The sequence below is a fragment of the Corvus moneduloides genome, chromosome 7 (genome assembly GCF_009650955.1).
Source record: "Corvus moneduloides isolate bCorMon1 chromosome 7, bCorMon1.pri, whole genome shotgun sequence".
Taxonomy (NCBI): Eukaryota; Metazoa; Chordata; class Aves; order Passeriformes; family Corvidae; genus Corvus; species Corvus moneduloides.
In genome coordinates, this window is record NC_045482.1 from 13,159,434 (window position 1) to 13,184,560 (window position 25,127).

At 36.2% G+C, this 25,127-nt stretch overlaps 2 protein-coding genes across 8 annotated transcripts in view; one reads left to right on the forward strand and one right to left on the reverse strand.

Annotated features, from left to right (window-relative positions):
- Positions 1 to 949, forward strand: part of DYTN (dystrotelin) — a 78,073-nt gene extending 77,124 nt beyond the window's left edge. The window contains exon 15 of the mRNA XM_032114500.1: positions 82 to 949. The gene's annotated coding sequence lies outside the window, so the exon portion shown is untranslated. The remainder of the gene's footprint in view (positions 1 to 81) is intronic.
- The window catches only part of ADAM23 (ADAM metallopeptidase domain 23), an 83,308-nt gene that overhangs the window by 47,009 nt on the left and 11,172 nt on the right, over positions 1 to 25,127 (reverse strand). For all 7 annotated transcript variants that reach the window (XM_032114487.1, XM_032114492.1, XM_032114488.1 and 4 more), the window contains exons 4-11: positions 13,349 to 13,412; positions 11,121 to 11,203; positions 10,363 to 10,426; positions 8,017 to 8,089; positions 7,450 to 7,523; positions 6,517 to 6,582; positions 3,525 to 3,596; positions 949 to 1,115 (exon numbers count right to left, since the gene is read on the reverse strand). In XM_032114487.1, the coding sequence (XP_031970378.1) occupies positions 949 to 1,115; positions 3,525 to 3,596; positions 6,517 to 6,582; positions 7,450 to 7,523; positions 8,017 to 8,089; positions 10,363 to 10,426; positions 11,121 to 11,203; positions 13,349 to 13,412 (663 nt within the window). The remainder of the gene's footprint in view (positions 1 to 948; positions 1,116 to 3,524; positions 3,597 to 6,516; positions 6,583 to 7,449; positions 7,524 to 8,016; positions 8,090 to 10,362; positions 10,427 to 11,120; positions 11,204 to 13,348; positions 13,413 to 25,127) is intronic.

Consider the following 25,127-nt stretch of genomic DNA (forward strand, 5'->3'; position numbering starts at 1 on the left):
GAGAGTTTCAGCATCTGACCACCTTCACAGTGAAAGGTTTTTTTTCCCCCCCATGTTTAAATGGAATTTCCTGTATTTCAGGTTGGATTTGATACCTTTCACCATGGCAAACTCTTCAGCAGGTGACACAAAACATGCATTGAAGTCACTAAGAGTGCATGTCAGCAGCATTTCGCCTGTATTATGAAGAACACAATCAGCATTGTATTGCAATGCCTGTAGTAAGGAAATCTGGAGGAAATTCTTCAACCCTTGTTTTTATCTTCTTCTGCAGAAGATGAACTACGGGAGAATCCTGTGAAAGACACTAGTTACTCCATCCTCACAGTATGTCATGCTGCTGGGAGATGGCTTAAGATCTTCATGCTGCACAGGGGAACATATTTCCTCCTCTTTGCTTACAATGCCATGAAGTAGAATAATACTTGCTCAAGGCTGAAATCGTGCCTAATGATGCAAGTGGAATTTCCCCTCAAAATGCATTGTGTCTCAGAACAATTCATTACAGCTCTAAAGGAGAAGCCCTTCCATTAACAAATCATCACTGCGGCTACATGTGCGAATAAATATACTAACTGGAACACTCTTGTGGCAACACATAATCCTGTCAGCTCTGCCCTCTCCTGATCGTAACTGGAAAAGCAGTACCTTAAACACCTGATTGGCAAAGCTAAGTGTCCTCAAGGGCTCATCAAAAGCCACTTCAAATGTGACACTGTCTCCAGGTTGCAAAGACATTCAAATATCATTATAGATACGTATATGAACATGAGTATGGTATATACTACACCTATTAAAAACAGGTGTTAAATATGGATTAAGCTTCCTAAGGAAGGCAGAGGTCAATTGATATACAAAATACTAAGCAAAAAAGTACGAAAGAAGAGACAAGTAGACAAAAGCAGTAGACAGGAAGTAACATTCTAAGCCATTGCAAAGGGTACATACGAGAGCAGGTGCACAGCATCAGCGTGCTGCTTGATGTAGTGCTGCCGGTACTTGGAGAAGTCGTGGAGCATCTGCAGAGGGTCAGGGTGAATATTAATGCGATCTCTGTCTGTCCAAGTTTCCACAGCAACGAGAACCACCCTGGTGTTCAGCTGTTCCTTGTATATCTGAGGGCAGAGACAGGACAGGCACAGGAGTAGAACACTGGGTCAGACGTGCACAGTTAGCCAGTAAGAGTAAAGCGGAAGGACAAGAGGGATAAAGCAGGAGGAAAACATGGGGAAACAGTTAGCTGGTAATGCCTTGCATTTCCTAAAAGCTAATATTCTGATCAACTTAAATTTTATGTTTTAGAAGGAAACAAATAACCCTTGCTGCTCTTTTTTTTTTGAGCCACTCCATTTTCTTTAAAATTCTCATGGCAAATAATTTTGCCACTGAGTTTTGCAGAAAACCTGTAGAAAAACCAGCAAAGAAGAAATGTAAAGGTACACTGGATGATCTCAAAGAAAAAGAAAAGACCGATCTCAAAAAGTAGCTGAAGGCAATTTTTAAGTTGAGATTAAATAACTTCTCCGTTTTCCAATAAATCCAAAATTTAATTAATGCTTGATTTCCACTTATATAGTATGATCACTTAATTCTCACATTGCTTGAGTGGAATTAAGTAAAAATAGTGATTTCCCTATAAATTTTAATGTTACTGCAGCAACAGACAAGGAAACAACAATCAGGCCTCAATAATAACAAAACAGTTTTAAAATACGCATTTTAACATTGTGCATGATACTTGATTCTGACATAAAACTGCTGCTGTCTTTAGGTTCAGTTAAAAAAATATCAAAGTTTATTAACTAAGGTCATGCAGAACTTGCAGATCTATAAAAGATGCATTCCTTATTCACCCTGACCAGAAACCCAGTTTTGTATCAGGGCAGCATCATCCTTATTAAAAAGTCAATGTATAATATTCAGCTTAGAAAAAAAAAGACAAATACAAAAACGAGAGATAGCAACCAGCTAAGCTCAGTTTTGTCCAAGACCCTTGAAGGAAAAGAGTATTAGCATGCTTCAATCTGAGGGAGACAAGCTGAGAACATACACAGAAAATGGTTTACAACATGAGAAAAGCCAGTAAAATTAAACCACCTGAAATAACATAGGGGTGGGTCAATAAAGACTTCTGTTTGCTGAGAGGAAAACTGTAATTCCTGAAGCAAACAGCAACAAAAGAATGGAAGAGGAGGCAGAGAACCTGAAGGCCTCTGAAAGCCAATATCCTTTCCCCAACAATAAATCAGTAAGAAATACAGCCCACACCCTATGGACACAAGGGAATAACAAAGCAGAAAGTTCTGCTCCTTTTCACGCTTTATTTAAAGAAAAAGCCATTTATATGTCCTTTTGTAAGATCTCTGTGAGGGGAATGAATTCTACACAAGAATGAAGCTCCATGTTTCTGCATACACACAGATAAAAATGGAAAAAATAGATATAATAGGGAAAGAAAAGACAGATGAAATAACTTCTGTTAAAACGCAGAAGAAAGACAAAGAAATAATGATCAGGTGAGAAAAAAAAAGATGCTACCTTCTCTTTGGAAATGTGCAACATAAATTGCAGAAATACTACAATTATTTACATTTTTATCTGCTCTAGTAACTTTTCTTTAGGCTACTGGCATGTTCAGATCATTACAGAAAAATATTCCAAAAGACTTCTAGTATTTCATGTATTATAAATATATTCACCTAAATTTTCAATATACATCCAGTACAATTCCTATGTAAGAGCAAGTACTGCATTGTTTCCTCTGAGCCAAACAAACTGTTGACAATGTTTTGCACTGAATCATATCACACAGTTCCACAGGTATCAATAATGTCACATGGAAAAGGGACTCAGAGTCAGCATTTGGTAGCCTTTGTATTCATCACTACTAGAGAATCTATCCTGTTTTCACTACAGACAGAGCTCTGAAATGTGTGTGATCATTATATGTGTACCAAAAAGAGGAAAAAAAAACCAAATTAATTTTACCACAAATATTACTTTTAGTTTATATGCTGTTGCATATTACAAAATTGTTTTAAATTTAGTCACAGATACCATTCTTGTATCTGTGTCACTTCCACCCATTTATAATGTACCACAATGGCATTTTGTTTGTTTTTAAGCTATAAATAAAGATTTATGAAGGAGAATTTTTTATTCACACTCACTTTTTCTCACAATAGATATACGTATCCTTTGTGACCTATGCTTGGAGTTTCAATCACTTGTGGTTAGATTTGTTTCACAAATCTAAATTTGATTAAATCTCATTCTTAATTGGTGACAGATACTGAAATCACCCCTGCCAAGGGCAAACTCTGACAGTTGCAAGCTTTAAGAAAAATGCCACAGATAATCTGGTAGTTACTTATACATTCACCCCAGGCTATTCTTCTGCAGAGGAACTAGAAATGCACCTTAAAGTGTAATTGAAATTTGGGTTCTGAAAATGATAACATTTTTAATACAGTGCTAAAGTAAAAGTCAGTGAATCAGTTTTCAGAAGAAACATTGATACTTACAGCATCTACAAGGTTTACCACAGACTTCGCAAAATTGTTTGTGTATGCAGTTGAAGAACGGTGCCTTTTGAACTAAAAGAAGAGAAAGTAGAACACAGTGAGAACTTAAATATTTATTACTAATTCTTTATTTTTACAGCATGAAAAGGAAATTAATATTTTAAGAAAGTAAGGGAAAAACTAAAAAAACTTTTCAGATCACAGCCTATATCTCATATTCAAAAACCCCTGGAAGATAAAGGAAGCCATGTATGATAGGCAGCCTTTCCCATCCGTAAAAGGAGCATTTAACCACAAGAAATACTTTGTTTAGAATCAGACTTCAAATGTTTGAGACAAAATTACAGGTAAACATGAACATAAACATGAGCTCAAAATTGAGAGGATGCTGTACCCATTTAAACTGCCTAACCTGATGAGTTACATATCTGACTGTAGTAGCCACATTCCATCACTTTAATTATAAGACATGAAGATGAAGCATTTACCACTTGTCCTGTGCACAGCTCTTTGCAAAGGTATCCTTTTCTGCAACAGCACAATACTTTTGTGACATGTAGCAGTAGTTATAGCAAAAGACAAAATGGAAGAGGGAGTGCATGGTAAAAGTAAATACGTGTTTGAACATGAAAAGAGTTAAGCTGAGTATCTTAAATTCTAACTTCAATTTTTTTCTATTTTTATAGACTTACATGAGCTGTATTACAAGTTTTGCTTCATAATATATGTGCATGTCATTACAATGTTTTCATGTCTTTCCTCATCCTGCCTCACAAGCCCCTTCTGTTCCAAGTCAAATTTTTTAAAGATGCAGCTATGGTACCTGAACATGAATCCATATGACTTTCAAGAAACTGTAAAATTATCAACCAAGATTACATTACACAGTATGATTTACATATAGGAAAAATAGGTCTTCAAAATTTCACAGAAAATGAACGTGAAATTACTTAGAACAGGGAAAAAAAGCCTTTATCAAAAAACTCTTACTAATTTCAACTACTTGTTAAAAGCAACAAGTCTCATTGCCTCAGTGTTCCATGGAAGTGTCAGCTATTCTATGAAATACTGTACTTAAAAAGAGGCTTTGGAACAAGAGGGCCTGACTCTTCTCTGAGCAACTGAGCAGCTGCTCTCAGGTACGGTGCTAGTAGGTGCCTAAGATGTACACTGTACATTATACCACAAGACTGCTCCCCAGAGAACAATATGACAGTGGGGAAGGGGGAAAGGGTGGCTTTGGCTTTTTGTTTTGAGCCAATCCCAAACCTTTCCAGAAGTGGGAAGGTAAAATAATGTGCTTTGGAAAATGTTCTTGGTTTTCAATAAAGTATTAAAATGCTAATATCAATAACAATACACCATATAATGTGGTTAAATACAGATCCTAAAAGAAATTAATCTAAACCAGTAGAAAGTGCAACAGCCTAATTAAATATGTTGAGATATCTTTATTGCTAGAGGAAAGGAGATGTTGTGAAAATACACAGTATTAACTATTTAACACAACGATCAATGAGGTTTAAGGTACTTCTTCCAACAAAGACCTTTGCTGCAGGGGAAACCTGCCCTCTCCTGGTAAGCAGAAAACCTTGAAAGTACATTAAGTGAGCTCCTGGACTGGCAGGCCGAGACCCCTAACTGTGAACACTTCCCTAAGTATATCTGCTTTATTCTTTGAAAAGAATTATTATCTGTTTCTAAGTTACTGATAACTATGAAGCAAAAAATCTTGTGCTCTGAAGCTCTAACAAATTAAGCGTGAGAGGAGACAACAGTTAGTGTCTGTAACAGGTGTAGTGAACACCTTTAAGCACATCAGTAATACAAGAGGCCAGGGGAAAGAGACAGACATAGGAATATTTTCTCTTCATAAGGAACACCAACCATAGACATCAAACAAGACAACAAAATGGCCATAACTTCAGTTACTGTGTTAAACAACTAACACCTGAACACTCTTAGTGTAGTTTCCTACCAGGTGGCTTTGCAAATGAAAACAGCTCAAGAAATTTCTGTCCTACATTTTCCACCCATTCAAATTCCCTCCACAGCACTAAATTAATACAGGTAAAATACAGGTTATTTTTGCCCAGACTACTTCTATGATTTATTATACAGATGAGGGAGGGGTACATTATCTGTCTATGCAGCAATGGAGCAAGTATGAATTACTGCACCCTGTTCTGATATCTTCTATATCTTGCTCTTCAATATCATCCTTCAGTGCTCACCAAAGAGCCCACAACCCCATAAAGCACTGGGAAACTTGCAGCTGGGTGAGAGATGAAAAACCTCTTTACTGGCAAATAAAGTAAGTGAAAACCTATTGTATCAGCAGACTTCAATTTAAAAAAAAAAAAAAAGAGTCTTGCTTACAACAAATGTCACTTAGTCTGACTTTTTCCAGTCATTCCTCAAGACAAAAAGGGGAAAGAATTGGGCTTTCCTCCCCCCACCCATTCTGGGGGTTTTTTTAATGACAAACACTTTTTGAATCAAACAAACAACTTACCTTGCACTTCATTATGAATCCTGTTTATAAGTATGGAATAGTCAGGAAGAACAATCAGAGTTTTGTCTACATGTTTTGCTGCATTAAAATTTAAATCAGTAAAATGAAACTCAAAGTTAAATTCTGATTTCTTTCCATATAACTTCAAAGATAGGATGTAATTTTAGAACATTTTGTGTGTTTGTTCTGGACATAAATGTTTTGTTGCTTTACTTGGTTGGTTATGGGCATAATAATTTATCCATATGATACCAAAGTGTTCCAGATTCATTTTGAATATATAATTGCCACAGAAAATCTTAGGTAACATTAAGCTTCATTAGGTATTATGGCCTACAGTGTGTCTTACAGTACAAATGTTAATAGCTGCTGATAAACTAAATCCTGGGCCCAAAAATAGCTGATGCAGCACAGCGCTGTACATCAGCCTACAAACTGTCACCAAAACGAAGATCACCACTGAATTGCTATACTTACCATTTTATGGTCATTGACTATCATGAGCTCCAGATATTTCATCTCTTCAAAGACACCACGAGATAACTGAGGAATTAAAGAAATGCTTTGAGAAATTAGGAAGATGTAGTAATTTTCAAAAATAACTGCGGCTGATTTTTAGTATAGATACATACTAAAAAGATATTGTGTAAGGTATGTAAACTGGTAAACTGGGTGAGAAATGCAAGTAGGGTAAAGAATCACAGCCCCAGTAACTTAGGCTGAAAATCTGAGGCACATCATCAAGAATGTTCAGGTTCTACTCTTTTTGGTTCAGTGCAGACAGCCCTACTGCTTTCCCTCCTCCTTTCGTTATGTACTATTCACCACAGATTTAATGAGAAAGGAAGTTACTAAAAATATATACACCCTCAAAAATATGGTGTAGCTTGTGCAACTCAGTGAAGAAATACAGATTAATCTTCTTTAACTCAATTGTTCCCCTAACTCATACATATGCATGTGAAGATCATGAGGACTGCCCACTTACGTTCTCGCAAGAACCCAGTTCTGGGTGTCCTCATTCGGATTTTTGATTTAATCATGCTACTTAATGAGCCAAGTGACAATAAGGTCAGATATCTACAAAGTAGCAAGAGTTCATTCAAAATTATTCTTTATTCTCAAGCAGACAAAAACCTTAAAATTCTAAAATAATTTTCTCTACTAAATTTTGATTTAATTGATGCATATCATTGCTGTCACTTTAGAAAGTTTATCAACTTTCTTCTAAATATTCTGTTTTTGAAGAAAAATATTGTTTTCTCATTTGATAATTATATTATGTGACAATATTAAGCTTCTAAAAATACTTGTTTCCTAAAGCCTACGTTCTCTTGACATTAAAAAATACAGAAATTAGTGAGTTTGGGTTTATAAAGGGTCTTAACTCAGGGTCATACTTCTACTTACTGCTCTCTTTCTTCTCCGTCTCCTCAGCCACTGCAGTTCAGACAGAAAGGGCCATTCAGAACTAGAGTCAGTCTCTGTAAAAATTACAATTTAAGAATTTCATGGCATTATTTTAAACTACTTATGTACACTGTCCAAACCAAAAGTAGATTAAGATCACCAAAATCCGAACCACCCTCACTATTCAAAAGCTCATTTTTTGAAGTACATAAAATATATCAAAACTCAAGTAATTCAGAAATCTTAAAGCATGCAAGGAGAGGTAACCTGGGCTTAGAATATACATTTTCTTCCTTCTCATTGCCTCAATAACATTAATATCACTGATTAATTAGTGATTTTCAGAGGAAAGCTAAATAGAGGTCAGTGGATGAAAATCTTACAGCTGCTCTTTGAAAAATCTAAATTCCATCGCAATAATTGTGAAAAAAGTCAGGTTAGTATCTATTTTTCAAGATTTTCTAAATAATCAGCAATTTTATAAACACTGCTAGCCTAATATTCAAATTTTCCAAGTTATAGATGCAATTATTTTCAATATTTAAAAACTCATAAGCAAAAACATACCAAGGTCCTGCAACTGCTTGGAGGCTTGTGTTCCATAAGTTCTTTGGATGATATGTGGCCTGCTTTTACTTTCCTGACAAGAAAAATAAGCGGCATTTTCTTCTAATTAATAATATTAAGTGAAAAAATGGCACTTCTTTCAGTATTTATAGTTTTTTATTATTTTTTGTATAAAACAGGCAACCATAGTACCAATTTGGGACAGTACTAATTTGAAGCAATCTATTTGCAGTCCTGAGCAAATCATAGAGCCTCTCTGCTTCAGCAAATTGACCAGTCTACAAAACATAAGTGTCACAGATGTCTTTGAGATTACCTTAAAAAAGTCCTTTAAAAGCATTAGAGAACACAGATAATTTATTCCAATAAATCAAATTAGAAAGTCTATATCTGGTTGAAATCTTCCTCCCACAGATGAAAAGCAACTATTACTATTTATGAAAAAAATCCTATCTAATTACAGCAAGTTGCAAGAAACCAATCAATATACTATACTTAAGATGATTATTTCACCCTGTTTTATTGGTGTACTCCACACTTAAAAAGGACAAGATTTTTAATGCATATTTTCTTTAAAAGTCTGACACACCCCAAATTATCACATTTGAGTACCTACTCTAGAAAACAACTCCTTTCTCCCGTAACACCTCCTCTGCAGAGTCTGCCAAAACAAGCGACTCTTTTCAAAGGGTAGGATTCTACTGTTCTGTAACTTCCATAACAAATACATAGCACACTGAAGGACAATACTGCATATATTTGCTGGATTTTTGGGGGGAAGGAGAGGATGTTTTATATAGTATCTACTATAGTTAAGATTAATCAAGCTGAATAAAGTACATGCTGAAGGCTGTGTTCAAGATATTTATCTCACATACTGCAATCAAAAAATGAGCCCCCAAAAGCTCTCTGTAGCTGTATTATTTTCAGTAGTTTTGAGAAAATTAGGCATCTCATCTGTTTTCTTATCATTTAGAGTTCAACTTGAAACCTTGAGTTAGCAAATGGTATCTTACTTTTATAACCAGAACTTTTGCTCTACTTACAATTTTTACTGAAATACCACTCAGAGAGACATCCTGGTTTCATTTGTTCACCCAAGCAAGAAAACAGTTTAGTCAAATTTTCTTCTTCTGACTATATGGATGTCCTTGTATAAATTCATGAATTTACTGAGTCTGTGTTGTCAGTTTTTAGAATTACAACCTTTATGAACATGTGCTACATCAAACACAGACGCACAGCACGTACTGTTGTTCCTGGAGGGACTTGATTCTTTTGGATGTAATATTTTGCCATGCCTCTGGAGTTTCATTTATAGTCCAAAAACTGACTGTCCAAATGATACCAAGTTCTCTGAATGTTGATCCATTTTCTTTGACAGTATCAGCCAATGATTTTGCAGATCTTTATTCAGACTCTAATTTCAGCTTTACAGTCACTAAAACATATTGGTTCTGCAGCATTAATTATTTGCCACATACTGTGCGTATACTGTCATATACATACTAGAGCGAGACAAGCTTGACAACTGTGGCACAGCATCTGCAATATATCCTACAGACCAAGCAGGACACAAACCTTAAGAATTCTCTGTCTCAATGTTGCAAAATCATTTCACTGAAAATCACTCAAATATTTGAATCATTCCGAAATTAAAAATATACCTAGTTTTACTACTGTCTGTGAAATTGTGTCAGCTGTATCAACAGCTAAAGTTTTAGAAATGGTTGCACACATGAAACACAAAAATAATAATAGCAAAATACTTGCATAAATGCAGTCCTACATGCTGATCCAGCATAATCTTCTATCTGAATACGCTGGATCACAATCATTTAAGCTATACAACAACCACTGACTTAAGACATACAAAGTGTAAGATACCCAGATGTAATTATCTACTTAATTAAACATTTTGTAGAATCATGGCAGGCCAAGAGCAATCTGATGCAACTATTTAGAGAGGAATGTATAAATGAGTTCCAGAGATCCCTTAAATGAATTTATAAACACTTTAGTTCAAGTACTAGAGCAAATTGATAAATGCTTTTTGACAGTCCATTACCATGTGTTATGGAAACAGTTTTATTTGTCTACTCCCAGCATCTAAATGATCAACAGCAAGCAGGAAACAAAAGATTAAAGAAAAGCAGAGAAAAATTGTAGGTAAATCATAATTACACGTTTGCTACCTTAAACAAATTCAAATTAAGTGTTTTAAAATACTTTTCATTTCCATGTGAATGCATGAGACATATCATTCATTGATTTATTCTAATACTTTTATTTGCTATTCCTTGAGTGCTCTTCCAAACCAAATAAATTAGACAAAAATAAACTTACTGCCGTGTGGGTCAGATCCATCGGTTCTATCAAGTACAAATAAGTACTATCTTCAAACATGCCACTAGAACATGGAGAAAAAGAAGTGATATTTAGGATTACAAGGCAATCCGTTTGACTCCAGGATTTGAATTTTGGTAAGACAAAACCAAACTAAGGGCTGAAAAACTGATCAATATTTAATATATATTCATTACTACCACATGTAGCTAAAGCCAAGATTGAGGGATTTTTAAGATATCTGGCACATTTTAATGGACTAACAGTAAATGTAATGGCAATGCAATGATGAAGTACCAAAAAAGATTTGACCTTGGAAAAAGGAAGTTCTAAGACACACCCTGAGCAGGCAAAATACAATCAACAGCTGAGTTGCACTTAGCAGTAACTAATGCTAATTTCTTGTATTTTTTACCTTGTACAATCTAACAAGAAGATCCATTTTTCTATAACAGAATCATACATGAATACTGACCATGCTGAAATATAATTCTTGTTTATCCTTTACCATAATAAGTCATCTGGGGAAATATTTACTTGCACTTACTAAATTCAAACGTTTGTGAGACAGAATCAAAACATGATTTCCAATGATACTAATAAAAATTGCTAGCAGTTTGGCACAGCTGGTACTGACATTTCAAAACATCAAGAAATCTTTGAGCCTGTAGTGTTTCAGTTCCTCCCATATTAAGAGACAATATTCAAGAATAACAATTAGTTGTAGCCTTGTTTAAAAAATGAGAACATGTACTTACTGAAGTCCATTACAAGTTGAAAGAGCAACTTTGGAATCCTTGACACCTCTGATATTTCCATGGTAGTAACAGTGCTCTCCCCCCTAATAATTTTTAAAAACAAACAATCACACACACAAAATTATCCTGATTTAATGTCTGTTGCTTAAAACCAATGCAAAAAAAAAAATCTAACAGTAACAATACACATTTACCTCATTTAAGTAGTTTTCTTTATTGTCTATCAGCAAGAAGCTCAGCTAAACTAAAAAGAAAAAGTATTCTCAAAAAATGTTATTAAAAACCCTGAAGTGGGGTTGTTTCTCACCCATTGTTTGAAAAACCTACTATTCATCATAAAAACATTTTTAGTTCTTGTGTCATGTCATTTGAACTCCAACATGCATATTGAACCCATTCTTTATGCAATTATTATAACTCAAGAAGATACAAAAAATGTAAATGCTTTTTATCTATGACAGCATTATTTCCATTTTGCATCTTATTTAATGAGTTATTCAGGTTCTGATTTAAATTTCTTACAGGTTATTGTGTATAATTAAATCAAAGTACTACACAGAAAGCAATCACTATGTGTTTACCCTTCCATCAGTGAGAATGTTTTTTAACAGCTAAACTTGATTCTCTTTCTCACACAAAACTTTTCAATGTTTTTTTTCTTTAAAGATGATCATCTGAGTAAAGAAATTGCTGTTTGTTCTTCAGTCATCTTTGTAATTAACTACCTCTTTCTAGAGAATACAGTACTTTTCATTGCGATCTCACTTCTTTAGATCCACATCAGGAAACAAAACAACCTTAGGCCTAAAAAGTTTTATAAGACACTGCAAAAGACCAGGATATAGTCCTTATTTGACCTCCTACACAAATTATGTGGGGATTTGGGGGTTTTTTTATTATCTATAATGAAGCTTTTTACAGATTAACGTGACCTCAGGAGCTCCATTATTGCTTCTAAATAAAACAATTCAGAAAACATCCCCTAGGAAGTTTGGATCAAGTTACTGCAGCATGCAAAGGTAGCCCATTTGCTGAGTCTGAAGTTCTAATATAATTTTCCAGTCAGATTCATGATTCAGCAACCGCAGTGCTCAATGCTAGTGCTGCAGCTGACAATTGCATGAGCTTGTCTAAATGCCAGAGGGAATTGTTTTCTTGCATCATTTACCATTTTTGCCTATTCTGCAGAATACTGAGTCTTAATGAAACAACTTCCTTTGTATGTAACATGAAACTGTTTTTCTTCTTCAGTGGAAGAAAACAAAACAGCATATTTCAGTAATTACATTGCAATGTAATTGTTTAATTCTGGCCTAATCTGCCATGTATTATTTTATTTGAGATTCTCTATAGCAAGGGCAAAACAATAAACCAGATATCCGATACTTGGACAAACAACAGTCCAGAGTCTCTGAAGACATGAATACAACTGGAATACTCTCTTGCCTCCACTCTAAATACAGATATAATTCACACGTAATAAGTTTTCAAGAAATATTTTGGCATTTCTACCAAATATGAAAAAGTAATTCCCTGAAAATGTGGTTTATAACCTTCCTAGGAACCTTCCAGTTCTCATTTTGCTACCACAAACAAACAAACAGACTGATCTTGTTCCTTTATAGCTGAATTACCTTGCAGAACTTCAATCTGGCTTTGGATCAATAGTCTATGGCACTGAAATCAATTTGGGAGCTAGTCTGACAAACAAAATTAATTGGATGTCTAGCAATATGCTGATTTTGTAGTAACTCCAGAGGTTAAAGTTTCAGTTAAATCTTTCATTTTCTGTGTCACTGTATAATTCTTGAAAAAAAAAGTCACTGCAAGATTATTAGGTTAGTTTAAATGTCTTACATTACCATTATTTTTTCTCCTTGCACTTTATGCTAAGGACACATAAATAATTAATTAAGACTAATCTGATGGTGACTTCAACCCCTCCACCTCCTGTATTTTACAAAATGTAATTGTTCTGGCAGTAATGGATCACCTTCACAACTACCACCTACAAATGCCTACTCCTCACTCCAAAACACAGCTTCCCTTTTTTGTACAATTCCTCTTGTATTACTGAGATATCTGTACAAGATGAGATCACAGTTACCGTCTATGTGTGGAAAAACACTTCTGATGTTTTTAAGTCATGCAAAACATTTTTTTCTCTTTTCTATTTTCACATTTTATTGGCATTGTTCCCTCAGAAAGACAATTTAAGAACATGATACCTTAGAAAATTTTGGTTTTCCATCTTCATAGTGAATCTCCACATAATTGGAAGATAACAAGTCACTGTTAAAGAAAGGATAAATAAAGTTGAGAAAAATCTGAGTACTCTCTCTACTGTTATAGGTAGGTTTGGTGGTTTTTGTTAGCATTTTCAAACTATTTTTATTTTCCTTGTACATTAGTTTAAAAAAAATCAAGCAGTTTGTGTTCAGTAAATGGTTTGATGGTACACCGGCAGTCAAAGTGGGGTACAGAAGGGGAAATTACATTCTGCAATCTAATCCCTTGTATTTTAGCTCTACAAATAGATTACCAGCCTTCTAAATATGCAAAACAAACAAACAAACAAACAAAACCCCATGGTTTTAGAACTTTGCTTGCTGTCAGTAAATGTATGTTTAGTTCAGAACCATTTTCAAATAAGTTTTACATTTCATCTAAAAGTGTAAATATGTAAGGCTGAACAAATAAATACACCATTGTTATGAAGACAAGAATGTATAAACACTTTCACAAACTACAAATACTCAATTTTTTTTTCCAAAAACAGTAATGTGCCTTAAAAGAAAACACACAAAGCACAACCCAAAACACACTCCATACTACCCCTTTTCTCACTTTCACTTTTTGTTTTCAGATACATTTCTCATTCTTATTTTCTTCCTAACTCTGGCAAGAAAAATTCCTGAAGCATAAAAATTTTCCATAATGTGTAATTCACAGTTCAGATTTTTTTTTTTTTAACTAAGCTTAGCCAGGCTGTACACATCCTGTGGTAACCTCAATGCTCCATTTACATGTCACCCCATTACAATAAGGGTTGCAGCACAGTGCCCAAGGAGAGCAAAGCAATTAAAGATGTTAACTGGCACCACCAAATATGCAAGATAAGCATTTTACTTAATGTGATCCAGAATTCTTAGCATTTTTGAAGCCTCTAATGTACCCTTACAAGTTAAAAAAAAAGGTTCATCTGCCAACCTTTTCCATTCTTTAGCTTCTCATTACTTCCAACTGCCAAGGAATTCCCTATTTGGGTAGTGTCCAAATACAGTGTCACACATGATAGGTATCTAACATGGAATACTTACGATGGAAAACTCCTATATGTATATACACATATATTACAAGTACAAAGCAAGGATGCAGACAGTGTTTTCCAGTAGACTCTACACTTTTCTCATCCCTGACTTTCCAACATGTGTTGGGTCTGTGTGACAAGGTTTTGGTAGTGGGGGGGGTATAGGAGTGGCTCTCTGAGAAGCTGCTAGGAGGTTCCCCCATGTCCAACAGAGCTGGTGCCAGCCAGCTCCAATATGGACCTTTGGGATCTGCAGGATACAAAGCACATCAATGAAATTCTCCATGCTGAACAAATGCCCTCCAAAGAAAATTAAGGCCTGCTGTTCATGATATACTTCCCTGTGCTGGTTTGGCCAAATTTAGAAATATATCCTCTGAGAGAGGGCAGGTTAAAAACCACTCCTTCCCCACCAGGTTCAGGAAAAAAACCTTTTTCCTCGAAGGAAAGTGAAAGAGATAAAAACTATTTATTCAACAAACACACAGGAAAAGGATAATACTGCTAAATAATAAAATCTCTCACTGTGGAGAAAAAACTTGGGAAAATGTTGGAGTCCTCCCTTTGGTCTCCCTCCTACTTGGAGCTGGGACTTGGCCCAGGGCCAGGCCCTCTGTGCTCAGTGGAAAGTCCTCCCGATGTGTTGATATTGAAGCAGTCCAGCAGAAAAAGGGAAAAAATCAAAAATTCCAGGAAAAACAAAGTTCAACTCTCTGGAGGAAAAAAAACCAAAAAACTGGCTGAACAAGCAAGCAGGGTGCTTCTCCGCTCCTCTCCCCACAGCCCAGCAGCAGCAGGAAAAAAAAATGCAGAGAGCCAGAGTATGTTATTCTCTGTCTGTCCTTGAAAAGCACTGCTTTGAGAAGTTTGCTCAGTTTTCTCTCTCTCTGCTCAGGCTCAGTTTAAAAGCATAGAAAGGCATAAAACTAATTTCTGGGCATAGAGCAGCGACAGGGAATACAACATCAAGTCACCCCAAGACATTCCCAAATGCCACGCTGTAAACAAAATGCACCTTTAATTTGTGAAGCACCCTTTTGCCAAATGTAACACAGTATCCACCACCTAGAAGGTGGAGTAGAAAATCTTTTATAAGACTTTTGGATTTCACAAAATTGTTTCTCACGCTAGGCTGGAACAGGGTGTTCATTACTAGTTTCTGGTCATTATTATGTTTTTAAGCTTGCCACACAATCACCAAGGTTATGCAAGGGCATTTTTCTCTTAACATTCCCCTCAGGACAGCAAGAATTTTGAACATTCCATTGAAAAAAAGAAAAATCAGTCAGCTACTCCTTAAACTGTATGCCTCTACCTGGGCAAGTACCTGATTTTTGTCAGCTACCTTACACCAATTTTTCTTATTTCAAGTATCTGTCTAAACTAGCAAACATCCAAAAAACACTTTGCTTGCAATCACATTCAGAAACCTCTCAATGTATACTGCTAATCTGAGAGAATGTTGATCTTATTCAGAGAAAGAGGGGGAAACGGGAGAGGAACAGTTATGTTTTCACGTTTTTTCCAACACAGCTTTGCTAGTACACACAACCAGTTGCTTCTATAATAACTCTGAGTCCTGTCCTCTATATCCATATCAAAATCAGTACAAACACATCTGTAACTGTTTATAAATGGTTAGTATAGAAATGTGATATTGCAGAGGACTGAAAAATTCGGCAAAAAATGTTCTACTGCTGCCACAAAAAAGTCAGGAAGGGTAAGGAAGTTTGTTCTACTTTTTGCTAAAACTCCAGGAATAACAACAGCTATAAAAATACACATAAAACTGCTACTGCAAATTTCCCCCACCAAAACTTTTACCTGTTATTAATGCTGAAAAATTTGTCCAAAGACATAAGAAATTATTAAAGGAAAAGGAAAACAAAAAAAGAATGCTTAACCAAAAAACTTTCAAACATTTTTTCCTACACAAAAGACATACACAGAAGAGCACTGTAATTTCACCAGGAGGTGTGATGGGGCTCTTTATGCAAGTGGCATCCAAACGAAAGGCCTAGAATGCACTGATTAAGAGCTCGTGTAGAAGTACAATTGCTTGAGGAGTGAGGCACGGAACTCATGCATAAAGCAGGGTCTCCGCAGCACAAAATAACTTCTTACTGTGTTACCATTTACAGAATTCCTAAATTTACCTCTGAAAGGCAGACCTGAGTTTTAGAAAATACCTTTGCATCTCATCTACACTGGACTGTGTTTTGCATCCAGTATAGCAAATTTATTTTTCAATACGATGAGCACCAGAAACGGTGCAAGCTTTAACTGAAACGAGTGTCAGTCATGATCACATCAGACAAAAGTCTATGTAGGTAGTGACATTAGTATGATCCTTTACAATGAACACATCAAACTGCAACATGTTGAATGAACTCATGACAAAATTATTTGTCTGCTGCATTCTTTTCTACAGCTCCTTCCACCCTGCCTTGTTTGTGTTAGATAATTTTCTTATTAAGCTGTCCTGCTCCTCGGCCCTTCTGTCTGAGTTACACTGAGAAATGCAAAATAAGCAGCAAAGGGATATGCCATTCCCTGTAGGTGCTGCCTTTGAAGGCACAGGCCAGCTGTTAAAGCAAGCAGCAGATGCTTTCTGAAGAACTCACATCCACTTCTCTGGCACACACTTCACATCTGATGTTTTGATTAGCAGGAGATCTGAAGAGAGCTGCTGGCTCACCTCAGCTGGCATCTAACTATACTGAAGAAAAGAATTGATTTGGGTAGGAAAAGGCTATGAAATGACTAAAAGACATCTCATATACAAATAAGCAAATTAGTTTCCAGGAACCTAGTAGACAGCCTGCAGAAAATAAGAGTACAGCAAGAATTACTTTTCTTGCATACTTCTACAATTATCTTTATACTAACCTATTACCAGGCAATAATTTATTAACTATTCTGAAATGTTTCAAGCTCAGTACCAGTGTCTGACCAACCTAGTTTAGTTGAATTATTTAACAGAACACCCATCTGATGTTTCTGTCCATTTGACAGATATAGTTTAGTAGCACATAAAGATGGAAAAAACAAAGAGACCTTGCTGCAGCATTTTGTTAGATGATCAAGGCACTGTCATCTAATGCAAGGCCTATCTACAGCCTTGTTTATATTAACAGTTTCAATTATATTCAGAAGCTTTGTTGAACTCACTGTTCTTATGGGAATTTATTAAATTTCTAGTATGAATTTACATTAGTCTTTACTTGGCGGTTGTTTTTGAAGCTGCTCTGATAAGACTGTCTCCAAGGAATAAATATACTGCTAACATTCACTATTGTTTTAAAACAGAGCAAGGTTTTACTACTATTTCTTATATTATGAAGGAACTTAAAAAATCAGAACATGATACTGTGGATCAAACAATTGCGTTTACAAGTAATTAGCAGAAACAACTGATGATGCAAATGTATAGGTTAACGTTTTTATAACTATGGAATCAAAGGAAGTCCTCACTCATTTCTGCTATTAAAACCATAATGATTCTGTTACAGTAAACAGTACATTTACTTAAAAATCACTCCTTGCATGGTCCTGCTATCGTTGCTTGGTTTTGCTTCATTTGTCTCTTTGAGGCAGAGTAAAGGATGACCCAACCACAAATACAAAGTGAAATTACCTACGGGATCCTCAAATGGGGAATAGGTCTCCAAAAAGGACTGACATGAAAGCATGTAATAGAATGGTTTAAAATACTCATATAGAATGCTGCAGAAAACTCTCCATATTTTTTTTCTGGATCAGTCTGCCTCCCTCAGTGCAAGAAACCCTGAGTCAGTTCAAGGGTTTCAAATTCACGATCCTTTCTCAAGCTATGTCCTCAAGCTCTCCCTTTGAGAATGGAACATGCTGTATTTTATTGGCTACTTCAGCAAGCATTTTGAAGGCAGCAGTGTGAAGAGTTCTACAGAGTATTAACAGTGTGTTGGTCAGTTTCCACCATATTTTCATTTACAGTTATGCTGAAGATGATATCACTTTAAAAAGTGCTATGCACAAGGATATGAAAACACAAACAGCTAGGCAATATTACAGAAGATGAGTTCTATGCCATGGAAAACACTTCAGTGCAATTTGTTATGACAGAAGTTTCCTAGAAGAACAACTGATAAAATAAAAATTTCATTTAAACAACTGTCCAAATTTACTCAGTATTGCCTTTCAATTCATCCCTTTTCTTTCCTCACCAGCTTGGAAAACTTATCAGTAAGAATTTTATTAACCTGCAGTGTAAGATTAAGGGCTGCCACCAGTCTTTGCCAGAATGGTCTCATCCAATGGTAACCATATTTGCTAAACCTTCTCTCGTTTAAAGAAAGGTTTTTTAGATACAAGAGAAACTTGTTTCTTCTCTTAAACACTTCCTGAATGTGCCAGATGTTCTGATACTTTGTGTCTAATGGTAACACTCCTATTTAAAACAACTCTTTCCGTGAAGGAAAAATCCAACCAGATGTGGGCGTGGAGTTTTTTCCATTATTATTTTATTTCTAATACCAAGAAAGAGTGGAATAAGCTTATTTATACTTACAGAGAGCTGACTTGAGCACCTTCAGATTAGATTAATGACTGTAGCACAATCAGAGGTACAGTCCAGCAAACTCAAAGTTTATTTTGGTTCCCTTAATCCATGCTTCCATATTGAACTAACTATACTGCGCAACTTTAGCTCTGTCATTGAATCAAGTTAAATTCAGTCATAGAGGCTTCTAGGGGCTTGTTTGATGAACTTAATCATATGCCAGGCGTACACAGGCTTTATACTAGCTCCAAATGCAAAGATTTCAGCCTGCCTACAAAACAATCTGAGATGCCAGGAATTCACTTCAACATAGAGATCTCACTATTGACAAACCTGGAACATATCAGAAATCAACTGAAACACCTACTGAAGCGGAAAGACATGAGTTCTTCACCATTGCCAGGGTACAGGGGTTACATGTGGGAGTAAGAATATAACCTACAGAAGGATACATCAAGTCAGACAGCTGCTTAGTGTGCTGTCTGATGGCAAACACCGCTACACGTGTAGCAATCTTTCAGGAAGCTTCTCAGCACGCAGTGATCCGTGACACCAGGACTTCATAAGCCAGAGTTAGTATAATTTTTTACAATGGCTCTCAGTAGGTTTCTTTTCTGTAAGTTCTTCCAATACTTTAATTCGTGTAAATAGTTTAATATGTACAGCGTCCTGTAACAAAATTTACCTTTTAATTATTTTTGTGAGAAGCACCTTCTTTCAAACCTCCTACTGCATTTGATACCAGAAACTGTTACATGGGAGGGAGGAGACAACCAACATCCTCATCCTGCCACACAGAATTTTACAGCACTGTCATATTGTCACAGATGTGTATTTGTCTTCCCAAGGCTTGTTGACCCAAACAATCCACCAAACCAATGGCTGTGGTTGCATCTCAGCTGACAGACATTCAAAATCCTGTTCAGATGGATGAGAGATCCACACTTAATTAAATCCAGGATCAGGAGTGCACAGAATAAAGTTTTCACTCCACAAGCAAGTGGTTTGACAAATGGTACTTTTTACAAGGACATGGAGATAGGACAAGAGGGAATGGCTTTAAACTGAGAGATGATAGATTTAGATGTAAGGAAGGAACTCTTTATTGTGAGGCTTGCGAGAGGTTTTCACATCTGCCTCTAGGACTTTGCACATGGAATGCCCACTGAGACAAATAATAACTTTTAACAGGTTGCCTCCAGCTCTGGAAATAAACCCCTGTTAGCTACAGCTGAGAAATTCAAGACTGCACTTACAGGAGGGCACACACATTGCTGTAAAATCCTAACACTGAGTTCCTTACATTTCATTTGTAACAAATTTTTTAAAGCTCACTAGAGTTTAACTTTTCACAGTATTATTACCACGTTTAATTTAGCTTATGTATCTTATAAGATCCATTTAATACCCTAAATGTTTAAGTGTTTATTTAAGAAAATATCATACATACTCAGTTTCCTTCTGAAACACTGTGACTAGTTTTTCCATTTTCATTAAAAAAGAATTATGAAAAAAAACCCAAGAATCAAGTAGTTTCTCAAATAATTCAGTTACTGCCCTACTGTTTTTAAATTAGGCTAACATTGTAACCTCCTCTGGAACCACTCTCAGGTTAATTCAGTCCTACAGAAACATACACCACAAAGAATAAACACAATTATAAGGTTCAAACTATTAGATAAAATTTGCTGTAATGTTGGCTGCACTTCACAAAAGAAACTGACTTTCCACAATAGTCATCATATTTTAATGTCTCAAATCTTTAAGTCATGTTACGGTCAAATGCAGTGGGTTTGGGTTTTTTCAGTTCATGTCAAAGATGCCAAATATTTTTTCTATGATATCTTCATTGAAAAGAAATCCATTTCCCTGGAAACAGAGTTTCCTGGAAAGATGGACTCTTACAGAGAAAACAGAGGAAAAGCTAAAAAATATAGACTGATTTTGGTGGATTTTTTTTTCTCCCCTTTGCCAAGAATCCTAAATTTTGAGGCAAGTTATCAGTAGGAAGGGTTTTACCTTCTGCTTCTGTCCAGCTCAGTTAAATAATTCCCTATTCTTGGATGTGTCTCAGCCACCAGAGTCCCAGTGGGTGAAGGTTCCAGTATGGCCTCAGCCCCTTATGCTGGTGGAGACCACTCTGTTTAGAGGCAGGTACTAGACCATGGCTGCAATCTGCCAGAAAATATAGCCAACTTCCCTCCTCACTAAAAAAGCAGCAAGTAGATATTTTTAATTCACTGGTTTTGGTAGTACTGCTCTTTAATGTGTTTTAGTACTACACCAGAACATAAAACCTGCTACCTTTAAGCAGGACATTAAGAGTTACCTGCAAAACCTTTTCTCTTTCAGCAGAAGAACAGCAAGTTAAAAGCCTTTTACATGTTGCTGGAAATGAGATCATTAAAAACTAATTTGCTAGCACTTTGCAAACATTTGTTTGTGTAAATAATGCATCAATATAAAATAAGAAACTGGTCAGATATACTAGGATCATTGATTAGCCAAATATAATGCTACAACAGTATTGTTTGAGGATGAAAGTGAACTTCCTGAAATAAGTGAACACTTTTAAAGGTTTTTTATAGAAATTGTGTTTTATGACAATGCTACATGTTACTCATTGCATAGGGAATTTATTGAGTTTGAGCAGACAATCATAGCTGAATTATAAGTCTAACTTTTCAAATGGGATTGTTACCCCACTAGTGCCCTACAATCTTCCATTTTCATACTAACAGTACTAACTGAAAACATTATTTAATCCATTACAAATTAGAAAAACTATTACTTTTTGCATCAAATTATTTCCACAATCAACATATCGGCAATTACTATACATTGTCATAGCTGGCATCACACTGACAGACTACACTCAAACCACTGAGTGTAGCAAGGGGCAAGATGTCTAAAATTCCAGAGTAACCCACCTTGCTAAGGAGTTCAAAACTGATCTTTTTCCCTGAGTCCCCTTGTCAGAAAAAGCTACCAAAATCATCTTCAGGATAACAAAAGATATTTCATCTGGTTTAGACCTTGTGCAACTGTGAAGTTGGTTGCCCATTCAAACTCCATACAAATCTTACAGGTTAGTTGTCTCTGCACACTTGAGGGCTTGAGTGGCTCGTATTTCCTTCAAGCTGTTTGTGCCATTGCACCATGGCAAGATGGAAAACAAAACAAAATTTTCTAGTAACATGCTCCATAAACTATCAGACTGCCACCTCTTTTTCTTAAAAAATCTCAACAGTTATTAATGAAATTGAATATCCAATTTTCTTCACTGTCAAGTTACAATATTTGCTGTAAAAAAAAAAAAGAGCATCTGCAACATAGAAGGTAGGCAATCCCAGGGTTTCCAACAGAGGTAAAGAAAACTAAAAACTAGAACCTGTTTGTATGTAACAACCATCCTTGATTTCAGCTTTAATTACTTGTAGAACACTCAAAAAACTACAGGAACAAAACCAAAATGCACAGAATACATACAGTATTGGTGGCATTAACTCACTTTAGAGCAACCGATACAATATATATTCATCATACAAGGGTATTCCTGGATCTTGACTTCATATTCCACAAACTAGATTATTTTGGCCAAGAGCACATAACAGCTCAAGTCTGGTCCAGTTGTTCTGCCTTTGCTTCTGACCAGACATTAGCAGTATCAGTATGCCAACTAAAACTCGTTGTAACCCAACCTAATAGCAAAATGCTGCTTTTTGCTGAACACATAAACATAACTGAAACACAAGAATGGATCTTCTTCAGATTATTGTCTATGAGTATTTACAATTTATGTTACAAGTTTTATGACTTATAGTTTCAGAGTATTATGTCCAGTCAAAAAGTAGGACAGGTTTTTGAAGTCATTTTCTGGAGCAGAACCAGATAAACAGTCAAATGTTTATGAGTCAAAAACCACTAAGGAAGCTAGGAGAAAACCTAATGTATAGAGGCAAGCAGCAGGGATATCAGTAAAGCATCTGAACACCCTGCACCTTGTAGATATAGGCAGTAAGAACATTCATGTCACAAGAGCAGAACTTCCTCATCTAGAGGTGCATAGCAAGTAAGCTCCCTCTCTCTTTTTGAAGTGACTGGCACTGCATTTCCTGATTGCTGAGAAAGCAGCCACAATTAAAAAAAATCCGTAGATTTACTTTATGAAACATTTGTTGTTAAAAATAAGCAAGGACAAACAGCAGGACTGGATAAGGGGTAATGTTGCACGGATATGGGGAATGTCATAGGTTTGTGATGTTACTTGGATAATAGCCATTCAGCGTGAGACTCAGACAGGAAATGCAACCAAAACCCAAGTCCTAATGAACAGGAGATAAGAGTTCTGGTCTTCATTATTATCTCTGTTGGGTCACTGACCGATGGGCCTTGGAAGAAGCCAGTCGGGCATGGTCTTGAACAGGTTCAGCCAGAACTTTAGAACAGATAAGAAGTGGTAAACATCATTTGTTTCCCAGGAAGGAACAAACTTCTCAGGATGTCTGCCCAGACTTGTGGATATGTGTAATCATTCTTATGGAACATTCAGGGGATGTGCCAAGGGTAGAGAAGGCAAACCAGGACAGAACAAGTGTCAGAAAACGGAGAGGAAGTGGCCTAAAAAGGAGTCACCAGTGTAAGCTGCAAGACAGTTGGCTTGTTTGGCACAGCCCTGCACCTGGTCACTGCTGTCTGTCCTATGTTAAGTCCTACTTGTAATATTCCCTTTGTAGCTTTGCTCTCCATTCTGCATAGGTGTGATCTGCAAGAAAACTTGAGAGTCAGCCAACAACTATAGGGAGACCTGTATCCGGAAAGACTAAGGCCTAAGACAGTGACCAAATAAGAGACCTCAAGCCTAGGCATTAATACTGGAAGAACTTAAAGCCTGTGTTAACATTTGCATCAGTGAACGTTGGCCTGCCTGTGAATCAGGAGAGGGCTGATGTACATTTTACCAGCAAACTTTCAAGTCTCATCAGCTGTAGAAGAACTTTATAAGCCTGTTTTCTTCCTGCTCACCTGAGTGCTCTCAGCAGGTTTATGTGGTGCCAGTAAAGGCACTGTTTTTTCTTTGTGACTATCTGGGTGACCAGCCATACCCTACACAGAGTGCCATCTTGGGAATGTGTGCTCACTCTCACTATTGGCTGGATGTGCAGAAAGGAGCAGTGGAAAGCAGACCAAGAGGAGAAATTCCCTGTAGCTTAGAGGGCACTAAATATAGGTTCCCTTCAGAAACATGTCATGATTATCGACTGGAATTACTATGCATAGGTCCAACCCTCATAAAACAACACAGTCTTGCACTACACTGTAATTCCTCCAGAGCCTAGAGAACACCCAGTTATCTTCAAGCTTTCTTTTTCCTTCAATTCTGTGTGACAGTCACAGCCTTCACACTAATTCATCTTTTGCCAGACACTCAAAACTTCACATAACATTTTGAAAGATGAAAATGCATGACCAACCTAACTTCAAAATTATGCATGGATGAAGGAAAATGTTTCCAGTTCACCTTTACAGCAAAATATCTGATAATTAGCAGCCAAGAAGCAAAATATGCAAATACAAGTTCTGCAAATTTTATAAAGCCATAACTTGCTGCTTTGAAAAGTTCTTAGACTTAATAAGTTTGCATTTTTATACCTAACAAAACTTCCCTTACCTGACAGTTAAGACCAAAATAAGACCTCATATGAACCCCAAGACCAGAGGAATGCTCTTTAAAATTAGTATGTAATTGTCTCTGTAAATTCGTTTCTCCTTTTTTAAGCATGCTGAAAGTCTCAAGGGCCATAGAAGGGGAAAATGCACTTTTGAGCATTACTATAGAAAATTTTACCTGTCCAGTATTTAGTATGGATTTTATACTTCTACCTTATTCTTAAGCTTCAGTGGCAAAAAAAGGTCATTACAATTTTTTAGAAAATCATAGTTCCATACCTTCAGCAGTGATATAAAAGCATGTGGGATATAAATAACTAAACCACCACTGCCCTGTATTACCCGTCAGTTCTTCTAGACCTGACAATTATGTAAAATTGTCTGTCTTACAGGCAAACAGACTCTAGTTGCACCTTTCAGTGCAGCCACACCATTAGGAGTCCCATCTCATTAAGAACTTCATGACCGTAGTGACAATAGCATGTTT